Here is a 13,798-nt window from a genome sequence, read left to right as displayed (position 1 = left end):
AACAGGTCTGTGAGAGCCGGAATTCTTACTGGTTGGTAGGTGATCAAATACTTATGTCATGCAGCAAAATGCAAATTAATTACTTAAAAATCATACAATGTGATTTTCTGGATTTTTGTTTTAGATTCCGTCTCTCACAGTTGAAGTGTACCTATGATAAAAAATTACAGACCTCTACATGCTTTGTAAGTAGGAAAACCTGCAAAATCGGCAGTGTATCAAATACTTGTTCTCCCCACTGTAGGTATCCACAGTTCTCCATCAATTATACATTTGTTTAACTAAATTCTTCTTGTATTCCCCAAAATGTTGTTTTGAACATAATGGCACTGTAATTTAAGCCTAAACCTGCAACATTTTCTCTGTGTCCATGGCAAAATGGGTAGAACTAATTTGGTCACCTGTTTTAGTTTTAGTCTTAGACCTAGATTTAATCAGATCAGGTGATAGCCGACACCCGCATAGCTGATGTTTTGGCAGTGTCAGAGATGTAACTCTGTTAGAGCTGTCACATTGGTGAGAGGCAGCTGCTCATGTGGTCATGTTCACCAAGCCACATCCATTCCTCTTGTCAGAGGTTCTGAATGAGAAAGTCTAGGCTATATAGAAATGACACTCAAACAACATAATAAGAATTTACACTGAGTGGACAAAACATTACAGAAAAACATTATGCTCTTTCCATAACCTCTACAGGATGGGTGGGTCCCCCTCGGGAAGGGTGAGCTAACGTAGGCTAATGCCATTAGCATGAGGTTATAAGTAACAAGAACATTTCCCAGGACATAGACATATCTGATATTGGCAGAAAACTTGAAATTCTTGTTAATCTAACTGCACTGTCCAATTTACAGTTGCTATTACAGTGAAAGAATACCATGCTATTGTTTGAAGAATGTTCTTTCCATAACATAGACTGACCAGGTGATGAACGCTTATTGATGTAATTTGTTAAATCCACTTCAATCAGTGTAGATGAAGGGGAGGAAACAGGTTAAAGAATGATTTTTAAGCCTTGAGACAATTGGGACATGGATTGTGTATGTGTTCCATACAGAGGGTGAATGGGCAAGACAAAAGATTTAAGTGCCTTTGAATGGGGTATGGTAGTAGGTGCCAGGCGCACCAGTTTGTGTCAAGAACTGCAATACAACTGGCTTTTTCACGCTCAACAGTTTCCTGTGTGTTTCAAGAATGGTCCACTCCCCCAAAGGACATCCAGCAACTTGACACAACAGTGGGAAGTATTGGCGTCAACATGGGCCAGCAACCCTGTGGAACACTTTCAACACCTTGTAGACTCCATGCCCTGACGAATTGAGGCTGTTCTGAGGGCAAAAAGGGGGGGTGCAACTCAATATTAGGAAGGTGTTCCTAATGTATCGTACACTCAGTGTATATCAACCTAATCGAGGTGTAGATTACATTCAGGTAGCCTTGTCCAACTAGGCCTACTATCCCCTCGTATAATTTAGCTGGCCACATTGATATTGTGGCAGATTGTAACCAAAGCCAGCCATAATTAACCATAAAGGCTTAACTACAGGTAAATAAAATGTACAGCTCTGATTTTCTCCCCATCATGACTTTTGAAGGGGTAAATAACAATTGTTTCATTGAAGGGGAGAATTCTAGCCTTCCAGAAATATTATTGTTTTAGGAAAATAGAGCTTCTGATGATATCAAAGTAAAAATATCCTACATGAAAGTAAGAGAGAGAATAAACATGATTGTTTCTAGTTAAGGTTAGTTACAAGTGAAGTGTCCTGGCTTCACATCAGTTCAAAAGATGGACTGAAGAGACCACCTGGGAGCTTTGTGGGAGAGACGGACAGATCAGCTCAATCAGATCGCACAACTGAAAGATGTCAACTCTGCCAATGAGAGGGTTGCATGAAATATTCTGCATTCTTCTGATTGGACAAAACAGATGAAAAGGAGCTTCATGTCAAATTAAATATTCATTAGTCTCATGTGGAATTCTCATCTGGTCACATTTTTGTCTACTAAAATGAAAACTAATTTGTTACAGTTATCGTTTTTTTCCCAGGGCGTCTCGTTATCATAGCTTTAGTCAGGAAAAATAAGTCGTCAAGTATTTTTTGTCATAGTTATTGTTGCCGAAATTTACACTGGTGCTAGAATTGCAAGAAGTTAGCTTTAAAGTGGCAAAAGGGCCTCTATGCACAAAGGAAACATGTGTAGAATTACAAGTAATGAGCTTTTCTTCTCTCATGCTAAGAGGGGGGCCTTTAAAGATGTATTTCCCGGGGCCCAAGACCTGAAGTCATAGTAAAACTGCTTGTATGCTATTTATAGTCCACTCTGAAGTAGGACTTGTGTTCTGATATTATGAGGTGTTCCCTGATGAATTTGCTATCACAAAAGGGGTCCCCCACGCAAAAAACAATTTGGGAACCCTGTGCTAAAGAAAGGCTGTTGTGGCCCATTAGGGTCGGACGGGTCCTCCAGGTCTCACGGGGCGCCAGGGACCAGCCGGGTGGCCAGGACCAAATGGGCCCAAGGTGAGTAAGTCCTATTTCATGGTGCCCATATGTCAATATGATTATTATACCGTACCATAGTATGGTGGGAAAAAATGATAGAACACAAATTATGCAATAAGATAAGATGGTATGTGTGTTCCTGTACCTACAGGTGTTAGATCTTAATTTGACCAGTTTCGTCGCAGGAGTAAAATAATCTTGCAGCAGGAGGATTTGATATTTTTTTTAAAGTGATCATTTCTAATGAGAAAGAACTGTAGTTTTGATAGGCTACAGCAGGCTATATATTAGGAGTGAGATCGAGTAGGAGAAAGAGAACTGTGGGTTTTCAGTGAATTTATGTCAATCATGAGGCTCATTTGAATTTCCTACGGTGCAGGAAAATTCTCTGTGACAACAGAGTGATCAAATTAAGATACCACGTCTGTATGATATTATTTGTCAAGGTAGATGAAGACTGTGTTGTCAGAGCCGTGTGTGTGTGTGTGTGTGTGTGTGTGTCTGGCAGGGGGAGAAGGGAGATGGTGGATTGATGGGAATACCTGGAGCAAGAGGACCTCTTGGACCTAAGGTCTGTGACCCTTCATCTTTCACCGAGAAAATTGTCTGATTTCAACCATAATGTTATTCATAATTTCTATACTTCAGACTTCTGATCTTCCTTCCTAGGGTTTACCTGGATACAAAGGAGAAAAGGTGGGTGATTACTTCAAATGTTTTTGACTGCTTTCTTTTATTCTATTACATTACAAACCATATTTTAGTTTCTCTGGGTTGGTTCAACAACATGTGTGTGTTTTCAGTGTATCTGCCTGATCAGGTCTCCTGTTTATGGATGTTTTGTTTACAGTTGTTTTGTCTCCTGTCTGTCTCATCAGGGTTCCCGTGGTGACCGTAGTGAGAGCGGGATGAAGGGAGACAAGGGCACAATGGGCTTCCCTGGAATGCTTGGACAGAAAGTGAGACATACATCTGTAATCTCTTGATCTAGACATTATCTGATGTTTATCAGCTGCTGGGGTTGATGTGGAGGAGCTGGAGGAAGGGGAGAAGGAGGAGGAGGAGCAGGAGGAGGTCATTGTAGGGTGACGTGTAGTGGAGGTTCATTGAACAACAGGATAAAACCAGAATCAACTGGCCCTCCATAATAACTCAAGAACACAATTCTAAATTGGACCACAGTTATTTATATGACGTACCGGCATATGTTGTTGATGGAGTGCTGTGGTTTATGTCCTCAGGGTGAAATGGGTCCAAAGGGAGAACCTGGAATCTCAGGGAATAGAGGACCGACGGGCAGACCAGGGAAGAGGGGCAAACAGGTGAGAGATATATCTTATTATTAAACAGGTGAGAGATATACTTTATTATTAAACAGGTGAGAAATACACTTATTAGTAAACAGGTGAGAGATATACTTGATTAGTAAACAGGTGAGAGATATACTTGATTAGTAAACAGGTGAGAGAGATACTTGATTAGTAAACAGGTGAGAGATATATTTGATTAGTGAACAGGTGAGAGATATACTTGATTAGTAAACAGGTGAGAGATATATTTGATTAGTGAACAGGTGAGAGATATACTTGATTAGTAAACAGGTGAGAGATATACTTGATTAGTAAACAGGTGAGAGATATACTTGATTAGTAAACAGGTGAGAGATATATTTGATTAGTGAACAGGTGAGAGATATATTTGATTAGTACACAGGTGAGAGATATACTTGATTAGTAAACAGGTGAGAGAGATACTGTATTAAACAGGTGAGAGAGATACTTGATTAGTAAACAGGTGAGAGAGATGCTGTATTAAACAGGTGAGCGAGATACTGTATTAAACAGGTATGAGATACGCTGTATTAAACAGGTGAGAGATGCTGTATTAAACAGGTGAGAGATACTGTATTAGGATCTTACTTGGATCTTAATGATATAATATCATATGCTGTTAGAAGCTGTATTAAACAGGTGAGAGATATGCTGTATTAAACAGGTGAGAGATGCTGTATTAAACAGGTGAGAGAGATGCTGTATTAAACAGGTCAGATGCTGTATTAAACAGGTGAGAGAGATACTATATTAGGATCTTACTTGGATCTTAATGATATAATATCATATGCTGTTAGAAGCTGTATTAAACAGGTGAGAGATACTATATTAGGATCTTACTTGGATCTTAATGATATAATATCATATGCTGTTAGAAGCTGTATTAACTAGGTGAGAGATGCTGTATTAAACAGGTGAGAGATGCTGTATTTAACAGGCGAGAGATGCTGTATTAAACAGGTGAGAGATACTGTATTAGGATCTTACTTGGATCTTAATGATATAATATCATATGCTGTTAGAAGCTGTATTAAACAGGTGAGAGATATGCTGTATTAAACAGGCGAGAGATGCTGTATTAAACAGGTGAGAGATACTGTATTAGGATCTTACTTGGATCTTAATGATATAATATCATATGCTGTTAGAAGCTGTATTAAACAGGTGAGTGATGCTGTATTAAACAGGTGAGAGAGATGCTGTATTAAACAGGTGAGAGATGCTGTATTAAACAGGTGAGAGAGATACTGTATTAAACAGGTCAGATGCTGTATTAAACAGGTGAGAGAGATACTGTATTAAACAGGTGAGAGATGCTGTATTAAACAGGTGAGAGAGATACTGTATTAGGATCTTACTTGGATCTTAATGATATAATATCATATGCTGTTAGAAGCTGTATTAAACAGGTGAGAGATATGCTGTATTAAACAGGTGAGAGATGCTGTATTAAACAGGTGAGAGAGATGCTGTATTAAACAGGTCAGATGCTGTATTAAACAGGTGAGAGAGATACTGTATTAAACAGGTGAGAGATACTGTATTAGGATCTTACTTGGATCTTAATGATATAATATCATATGCTGTTAGAAGCTGTATTAAACAGGTGAGAGAGATGCTGTATTAAACAGGTGAGAGATGCTGTATTAAACAGGTGAGAGATACTATATTAGGATCTTACTTGGATCTTAATGATATAATATCATATGCTGTTAGAAACTGTATTAAACAGGTGAGAGATACTGTATTAGGATCTTACTTGGATCTTAATGATATAATATCATATGCTGTTAGAAGCTGTATTAAACAGGTGAGAGAGATGCTGTATTAAACAGGTGAGAGATGCTGTATTTAACAGGCGAGAGATGCTGTATTAAACAGGTGAGAGATACTGTATTAGGATCTTACTTGGATCTTAATGATATAATATCATATGCTGTTAGAAGCTGTATTAAACAGGTGAGTGATGCTGTATTAAACAGGTGAGAGATGCTGTATTAAACAGGTGAGAGATGCTGTATTAAACAGGTGAGAGAGATGCTGTATTAAACAGGTGAGAGAGATGCTGTATTAAACAGGTGAGAGAGATGCTGTATTAAACAGGTGAGAGAGATGCTGTATTAAACAGGTGAGAGAGATGCTGTATTAAACAGGTGAGAGAGATACTGTATTAAACAGGTGAGAGATACTGTATTAGGATCTTACTTGGATCTTAATGATATAATATCATATGCTGTTAGAAGCTGTATTAAACAGGTGAGAGATATGCTGTATTAAACAGGTGAGAGAGATGCTGTATTAAACAGGTGAGAGATACTGTATTAGGATCTTACTTGGATCTTAATGATATAATATCATATGCTGTTAGATGCTGTATTAAACAGGTGAGAGAGATGCTGTATTAAACAGGTGAGAGATACTATATTAGGATCTTACTTGGATCTTAATGATATAATATCATATGCTGTTAGAAGCTGTATTAAACAGGTGAGAGAGATGCTGTATTAAACAGGTGAGAGATACTATATTAGGATCTTACTTGGATCTTAATGATATAATATCATATGCTGTTAGAAGCTGTATTAAACAGGTGAGAGAGATGCTGTATTAAACAGGTGAGAGATACTATATTAGGATCTTACTTGGATCTTAATGATATAATATCATATGCTGTTAGAAGCTGTATTAAACAGGTGAGAGATGCTGTATTAAACAGGTGAGAGATATGCTGTATTAAACAGGTGAGAGATGCTGTATTAAACAGGTGAGAGAGATACTGTATTAAACAGGTGAGAGATACTGTATTAGGATCTTACTTGGATCTTAATGATATAATATATGCTGTTAGAAGCTGTATTAACTAGGTGAGAGATGCTGTATTAAACAGGTGAGAGATGCTGTATTAAACAGGTGAGAGATACTGTATTAAACAGGTGAGAGATACTGTATTAGGATCTTACTTGGATCTTAATGATATAATATCATATGCTGTTAGAAGCTGTATTAAACAGGTGAGAGATATGCTGTATTAAACAGGTGAGAGAGATGCTGTATTAAACAGGTGAGAGATACTGTATTAGGATCTTACTTGGATCTTAATGATATAATATCATATGCTGTTAGATGCTGTATTAAACAGGTGAGAGAGATGCTGTATTAAACAGGTGAGAGATACTATATTAGGATCTTACTTGGATCTTAATGATATAATATCATATGCTGTTAGAAGCTGTATTAAACAGGTGAGAGAGATGCTGTATTAAACAGGTGAGAGATACTATATTAGGATCTTACTTGGATCTTAATGATATAATATCATATGCTGTTAGAAGCTGTATTAAACAGGTGAGAGAGATGCTGTATTAAACAGGTGAGAGATACTATATTAGGATCTTACTTGGATCTTAATGATATAATATCATATGCTGTTAGAAGCTGTATTAAACAGGTGAGAGATGCTGTATTAAACAGGTGAGAGATATGCTGTATTAAACAGGTGAGAGATGCTGTATTAAACAGGTGAGAGAGATACTGTATTAAACAGGTGAGAGATACTGTATTAGGATCTTACTTGGATCTTAATGATATAATATATGCTGTTAGAAGCTGTATTAACTAGGTGAGAGATGCTGTATTAAACAGGTGAGAGATGCTGTATTAAACAGGTGAGAGATACTGTATTAAACAGGTGAGAGATACTGTATTAGGATCTTACTTGGATCTTAATGATATAATATCATATGCTGTTAGAAGCTGTATTAAACAGGTGAGAGATATGCTGTATTAAACAGGTGAGAGAGATGCTGTATTAAACAGGTGAGAGATACTATATTAGGATCTTACTTGGATCTTAATGATATAATATCATATGCTGTTAGAAGCTGTATTAAACAGGTGAGAGATGCTGTATTAAACAGGTGAGAGATATGCTGTATTAAACAGGTGAGAGATGCTGTATTAAACAGGTGAGAGAGATACTGTATTAAACAGGTGAGAGATACTGTATTAGGATCTTACTTGGATCTTAATGATATATATGCTGTTAGAAGCTGTATTAACTAGGTGAGAGATGCTGTATTAAACAGGTGAGAGATGCTGTATTAAACAGGTGAGAGATACTGTATTAAACAGGTGAGAGATACTGTATTAGGATCTTACTTGGATCTTAATGATATAATATCATATGCTGTTAGAAGCTGTATTAAACAGGTGAGAGATATGCTGTATTAAACAGGTGAGAGAGATGCTGTATTAAACAGGTGAGAGATACTGTATTAGGATCTTACTTGGATCTTAATGATATAATATCATATGCTGTTAGATGCTGTATTAAACAGGTGAGAGAGATGCTGTATTAAACAGGTGAGAGATACTATATTAGGATCTTACTTGGATCTTAATGATATAATATCATATGCTGTTAGAAGCTGTATTAAACAGGTGAGAGAGATGCTGTATTAAACAGGTGAGAGATACTATATTAGGATCTTACTTGGATCTTAATGATATAATATCATATGCTGTTAGAAGCTGTATTAAACAGGTGAGAGAGATGCTGTATTAAACAGGTGAGAGATACTATATTAGGATCTTACTTGGATCTTAATGATATAATATCATATGCTGTTAGAAGCTGTATTAAACAGGTGAGAGAGATGCTGTATTAAACAGGTGAGAGATACTATATTAGGATCTTACTTGGATCTTAATGATATAATATCATATGCTGTTAGAAGCTGTATTAAACAGGTGAGAGAGATGCTGTATTAAACAGGTGAGAGATACTATATTAGGATCTTACTTGGATCTTAATGATATAATATCATATGCTGTTAGAAGCTGTGATTAAAAAAGTTATTCCGATCTTTTTTTAACCTTTATTTAACTAGGCAAGTCAGTTAAGAACAAATTCTTATTTACAATGACGGCCTAGAAACAGTGGGTTAACTGCCTTGTTCAGGGGCAGAACGACAGATTTTTACCTTGTCAGCTCGGGGATTTGATCTAGCAACCTTTCGATTACTAGTCCAACGCTCTAACCACTATGCTACCTGCCGCCCTCTTTGAGCAACATACTGTAACATCAAATCACTATGATGTGGTGACATGTTTTGACCACTGAAGGTTTACCATATGTTTGTCAGTTGATGTTTTTACATGTGGTGTTTATCTTGTCTGATTAATCAGGGAGGGAAGGGCGACAATGGGATTATCGGCCCTCTAGGTCCAGCAGGTCCTCAGGGGCCCCCAGGCCACCCTGGTCCCCCAGGTCTCCCAGCCTCAGGTAAGGACTCCACCTACATCGGCTCTCCCATCTGAGCTTCGCTTCTTTAGAGACCGCTATAGGGCTAGGGAGTGTGGCTGGGCTAACATGCTAATCTGTTGCCAGTCTGTGTATATGCAGGCTGAGTGTGTAGCTGGATGAATTCTAGGGAAGAACATCGAGTCAGATTTAGAGTTATTGGTTTGTTCTTTGTTGGAGGCTCTGCCCATTTTCTGGACTCTGAAGGCTAGTTTCTCAGACCTAGATTATTAAACCTTGTCCTGTAATTAAAAGAAAGGCCCAATGGAGAATCTCACTGGAAAGTACATTTTGAGGTTTAATATGGGGTCCTGACAGTGTGAGAAGCTTCAGGGATGGGTCTGAGAAGCTTCAGGGATGGGTCTGAGAAGCTTCCGGGATGGGTGTGAGAAGCTTCAGGGATGGGTGTGAGAAGCTCCAGGGATGGGTGTGAGAAGCTCCAGGGATGGGTGTGAGAAGCTTCAGGTATGGGTGTGAGAAGCTTCAGGTATGGGTCTGAGAAGCTTCAGGCAGGCAGCCTCCCGTGTCAGCATCAGTGAAAGGAAGCAGACATTAAAACACAGCAGGAGGTAACACCAGAGAGCTTATTTAGGTTCAGAGGAACCTGATCACCCCCCCTCTCCCCCCCCCTGAGGTGAAACAGATACCATGAGGGGGGTGGCGGGGGTGACTGGGATGGGACGGATGCTAAAGCCATGACATCATGTCCTTAAAACGAATTCATAGTGGGCCAAGAAGCTTCTTACATATTTACAAACATTATGTCACCATGTAATTAAACTGTTACAGCCGGTGTCTTGTTCAGGTGTCTGCGCAAATTAAGTTGATTGCTTTACCAACTTGATAGATAGACGAGGGGGCCAGGATAGTGCAATTCAATTGAGGTATTTATAACATATAGTCCCTGTGACCTCGCTCATGGCTGTCTCTGAATGTGGTTCTCTGTGATATAGAGATGGTGTCATGTGTACATCACTTTTTGTACATATGCCTGCATTGATAATATATGATCTAAATGTTTATTTCTTGTTCAGGACTCTACGTGGTTGGAACGAAAGGTGAGAGGGGGCTACCAGGTCTTCCTGGACCTTGCAGCTGTAACTCCATTAGTGTCAAGAGTCCACAGTTTGATGAACATAGTTCCAGGAGCGACTACGCCAAAGTGCCAGCGGTGAGCACGCAACACAAGTAACACATGATCAACATTTACTGCCAATCAGAAACTTGCCTCAGCTAAGGCACTTAATAGGCCGAATTAGTCTTTGTGTCTCACCCAGAATGTGTCTTTTGTTGTTTCTCGTACAGATATTTGTGGTAAACAATCAAGAAGAACTAGATCGTCTTCATACGGACAATGCCCTAGCCTTCCGGAAAGACCAGAGATCGCTTTACTTCAAAGACACCAACGGATGGCTGCCCATTCAGGTACCTCACTTGATACACTATCTTCTAAACGGGATATGTCTAAGTGCTTACAGTATTGCCTGGCAAGGTTCATCTTTAAGTTACAGTTTTATTTCATTTTCTTAGTTTTAGTTTCTAATCTCTGTAAAAGACTTCTTTCTTCCAGCTGACGCCTTTCCAGTCTACGGAGAATGCTCCGGAACAGGAGGGTTACTGTGGCGACGGGATCGTTCAGATTCCCAACGGGGAGGAATGTGACGACGGGAATAGGATTGTCACCGACGGCTGCGTCAGTAAGTCACGTTATCAGAGTGGATGAACCAGATTCGTGATTTGGTTCTGCTGATGGTTCCGTTTGTTGAATCCTGGTGTTGTCGGTTGGATTACCGCATGGGAAGTTGATTTGTATAAATGAACTTGTTAAATGATAATGCTATTGATGACATACAGAAGCACCGGTCTGGTTTGGATGGCTATTGATCTCTATCTGTCTCTCTATGTCTGTCTCTCTACGTGTGTCTCTGTTTTTCTCTCCCTTTGTTTCTCTCTCCATCTCTTCCTCCTCAGAGTGTAAACATGCTTACTGTGGAGATGGTTATCGCTATGACGGTGCCGAGGAATGTGATGGAAAGGACTTTGGCTATCAGACATGCAACTCATATCTCCCAGGGTTAGTAGGCTGACTGGCTTGATCCATTCTTGTCTGCTTTCCATATTTTACTGTATGTAACTTTGTGTTCCCTATGAAGCAGTAACTGTCTGCTTTTGTCATGATTAGTTGACAGAGGGTTCTAATTCTCCTTGATTCCCAGGTCTTATGGTCGTCTCAGATGCACTCCGTACTGTGTCATTGACTCTACAAACTGCAAGTATTTCACATGAGGAGGAACCTGGACACAGCAGTGGGATGCTTCTTGTCTTGTTTGCTTTGGTACTGAACAGGATGACGGTAATGCAAAAAAAAGATCAACAACAACACTGCAAACAAGAGACTCAAAAAGGAAGTGTTGACAAACTGGACTAAACCTGACAAAATAACTAAAACTACACACACTAACTCTGTTGTATCGCTGCTGAAGCCATGTAGCTCCCGAGGAGGGGGGCCGGGGCCAGTAAAATGCCCCCTCATCCATTCGCACTGGACAATTTCACTTTGTCTTAAATAAAACTCAACCCAAGACTGAAGAGGTTCTGCCCACCTGATAGGACCAGCCGCTGAATGAGAGGCGGTCAAATGAGAGACAGCCAGGAAGTGAGAGACAGCCAATGGGAAAGCTCTGAGAAAGTGAGCGACTCGTGGGTGGAGCCGGAAGCCATATTTACCTCGACGTAGCACTGTTAAAGAAAAGAGAACCAGGTCTGAACAATCAGAAGCAGGGTGCTGTGTATTTTACTGCAACGTCAATGACGTCATGTACTGTAGCAGTTGCATGAGGCTGAAATTGCTGTGTGACCATGGCCACAGATGTCACTACCTGGGCATTTAACCAATCACAATACTTACTATCGTTGTCATGAGCTTCGTACTGTGTATATATAGTAGGTATACGTCTCCAATTGTACGTAGGGAGTATATTGTATGTCATAATTTTACTAATCAGGACAGGAGGGGCATGTTATAATAATACAGTATTCAGGAGGATTCTGAGAGCCTTGGTCAGTCTGTACTGAAGAGGCAGATCTTAAGCCTTGGTCAGTCTGTACTGAATTTGGCAGATCTTAAGCCTTGGTCAGTCTGTACTGAAGAGGCAGATCTTAAGCCTTGGTCAGATCCTCTTCAGAAGAACAGTAAAGCTATGTACTGTACAGTAGTAGCATTTAGCCAAGATGGCTGCCTGTGGAAATAGCAGCCAAGCTGATAGACCGGGAACCCTCACCTTCTGGTAGAACTGAACAGTGGACTAGTCCCAAATGACACCCTATTCCCTATGTAGTGCACTACTTTTGACTAGAGTCCAATGGGCCCTGGTTAAAAGTAGTGCACTATATAGGGGATAGTGTGCCATTTGGACAGCCAGGCCCGTGAGCTCTATTAGCTTTTGATGGCACTGTACTGTAGTTGAAGAGGGCCGTTCAGAATCTGGACATTGTGGACAAGGTCAGCTTTGCTTTAGTTTAGATTGACATTTCCACGGTTTAACTCAGGAACCACTAACAAAATGTAGCTTGCGGTTTTCAGAGAAATCCTCCCTCATATCCACTGTAGAACACAGATGAGATCACCGAGTCTGTGCTGCACACTGACTGTTACACTATCCCTCTTCTCACTCAGAAGTGCTTACTGTACACGTTGATGACTCATGCCATCAGTCCTCTAGGTAAAGAGGAGGACCAGTGAACTACTGTCTGCAGGGAGATATGACACGTGAAGGCTGGCAAACGGTTATTATGACTGCTACTACTACATGTTCTTAAATCATTTCCTCATTGCAGAACAGGAAGCGTTTTTAGCTGCTATTTGGTAGGAAGTGAATTCCGATAGTTAGGGTGGGAAACCTTATGACAGTCTATGGTGCATCAGCTCTGGACATCTTTCTGTCTGGTATTTATAGCAGACAAATAACTGGAGCAGAACTACTGCACCACTCAGTGGAGAACTGAACACTATAGTTGTAGTCTGCATTACTTCCTGTATTCCCTCAGTAGTTTAAGAGAACATTTCAGGATAAGCTGTTCTTTACCACAAGCTATAGGTCGCCGTGCCAACGGAGGCCAACCTTTAACCTCACCCACACTTAGGAAAATATTGTTGCTCATGTAAAAGTGGATGTATGAAAATATGTAATTTCAAGACTGTTCTAAATGTTACATCTGCATGTTAGTGGTACTGTAACTTACAAGTTGAACCCATTTGCCAAAGGAGGCTGTGAATGAAGCCTACATGCTGTAAGTAAATATTAGTCAACTCTCGACAAGGTATATGCTTTTAAAGAAATATTGATGGTTCTTGCTAATGTAACTGTATAACTGTAATGACTGAATATTATGTCAACTTTTATATGACAGGTATAACTGTATTATCCATTGCACCGTGTATAAACACATTACATATCCATTTGTTTGGCTAATATGAGTGTACTGTATGCTGTAGGTACACTGGTAGCATGTGGTAACATTACACAATGCTTGGTGGTGGTGAATGCGCTCGCAAATCAGGATTTCACAACTCCTCTGATTTCATAATTAAGACATGTTTGACACAGACATGTTTGACACAGTCATGCATTATTGAGAACAAAATAAAGATGAGAAAA

The 13,798-nt window shown here is 39.6% G+C and overlaps 1 protein-coding gene across 1 annotated transcript in view; it reads left to right on the top strand.

The window, feature by feature from the left end:
• Positions 1-13,798, top strand: part of LOC120038028 (acetylcholinesterase collagenic tail peptide-like) — a 32,034-nt gene extending 18,236 nt beyond the window's left edge. Inside the window, exons 6-16 of the mRNA XM_038983972.1 lie at positions 2,454-2,525; positions 3,016-3,078; positions 3,177-3,203; positions 3,386-3,466; positions 3,749-3,829; positions 9,026-9,122; positions 10,175-10,311; positions 10,446-10,565; positions 10,711-10,837; positions 11,112-11,214; positions 11,357-13,798. Coding sequence (XP_038839900.1) covers positions 2,454-2,525; positions 3,016-3,078; positions 3,177-3,203; positions 3,386-3,466; positions 3,749-3,829; positions 9,026-9,122; positions 10,175-10,311; positions 10,446-10,565; positions 10,711-10,837; positions 11,112-11,214; positions 11,357-11,426 — 978 coding nt within the window. The 3' untranslated portion in view covers positions 11,427-13,798. The remainder of the gene's footprint in view (positions 1-2,453; positions 2,526-3,015; positions 3,079-3,176; positions 3,204-3,385; positions 3,467-3,748; positions 3,830-9,025; positions 9,123-10,174; positions 10,312-10,445; positions 10,566-10,710; positions 10,838-11,111; positions 11,215-11,356) is intronic.

The sequence above is a fragment of the Salvelinus namaycush genome, unplaced genomic scaffold (assembly GCF_016432855.1).
Source record: "Salvelinus namaycush isolate Seneca unplaced genomic scaffold, SaNama_1.0 Scaffold204, whole genome shotgun sequence".
NCBI classification, from domain to species: Eukaryota; Metazoa; Chordata; class Actinopteri; order Salmoniformes; family Salmonidae; genus Salvelinus; species Salvelinus namaycush.
The sequence above is the reverse complement of the archived record's forward strand: the minus strand, read 5'-3'. Positions and strand labels throughout refer to the sequence as shown.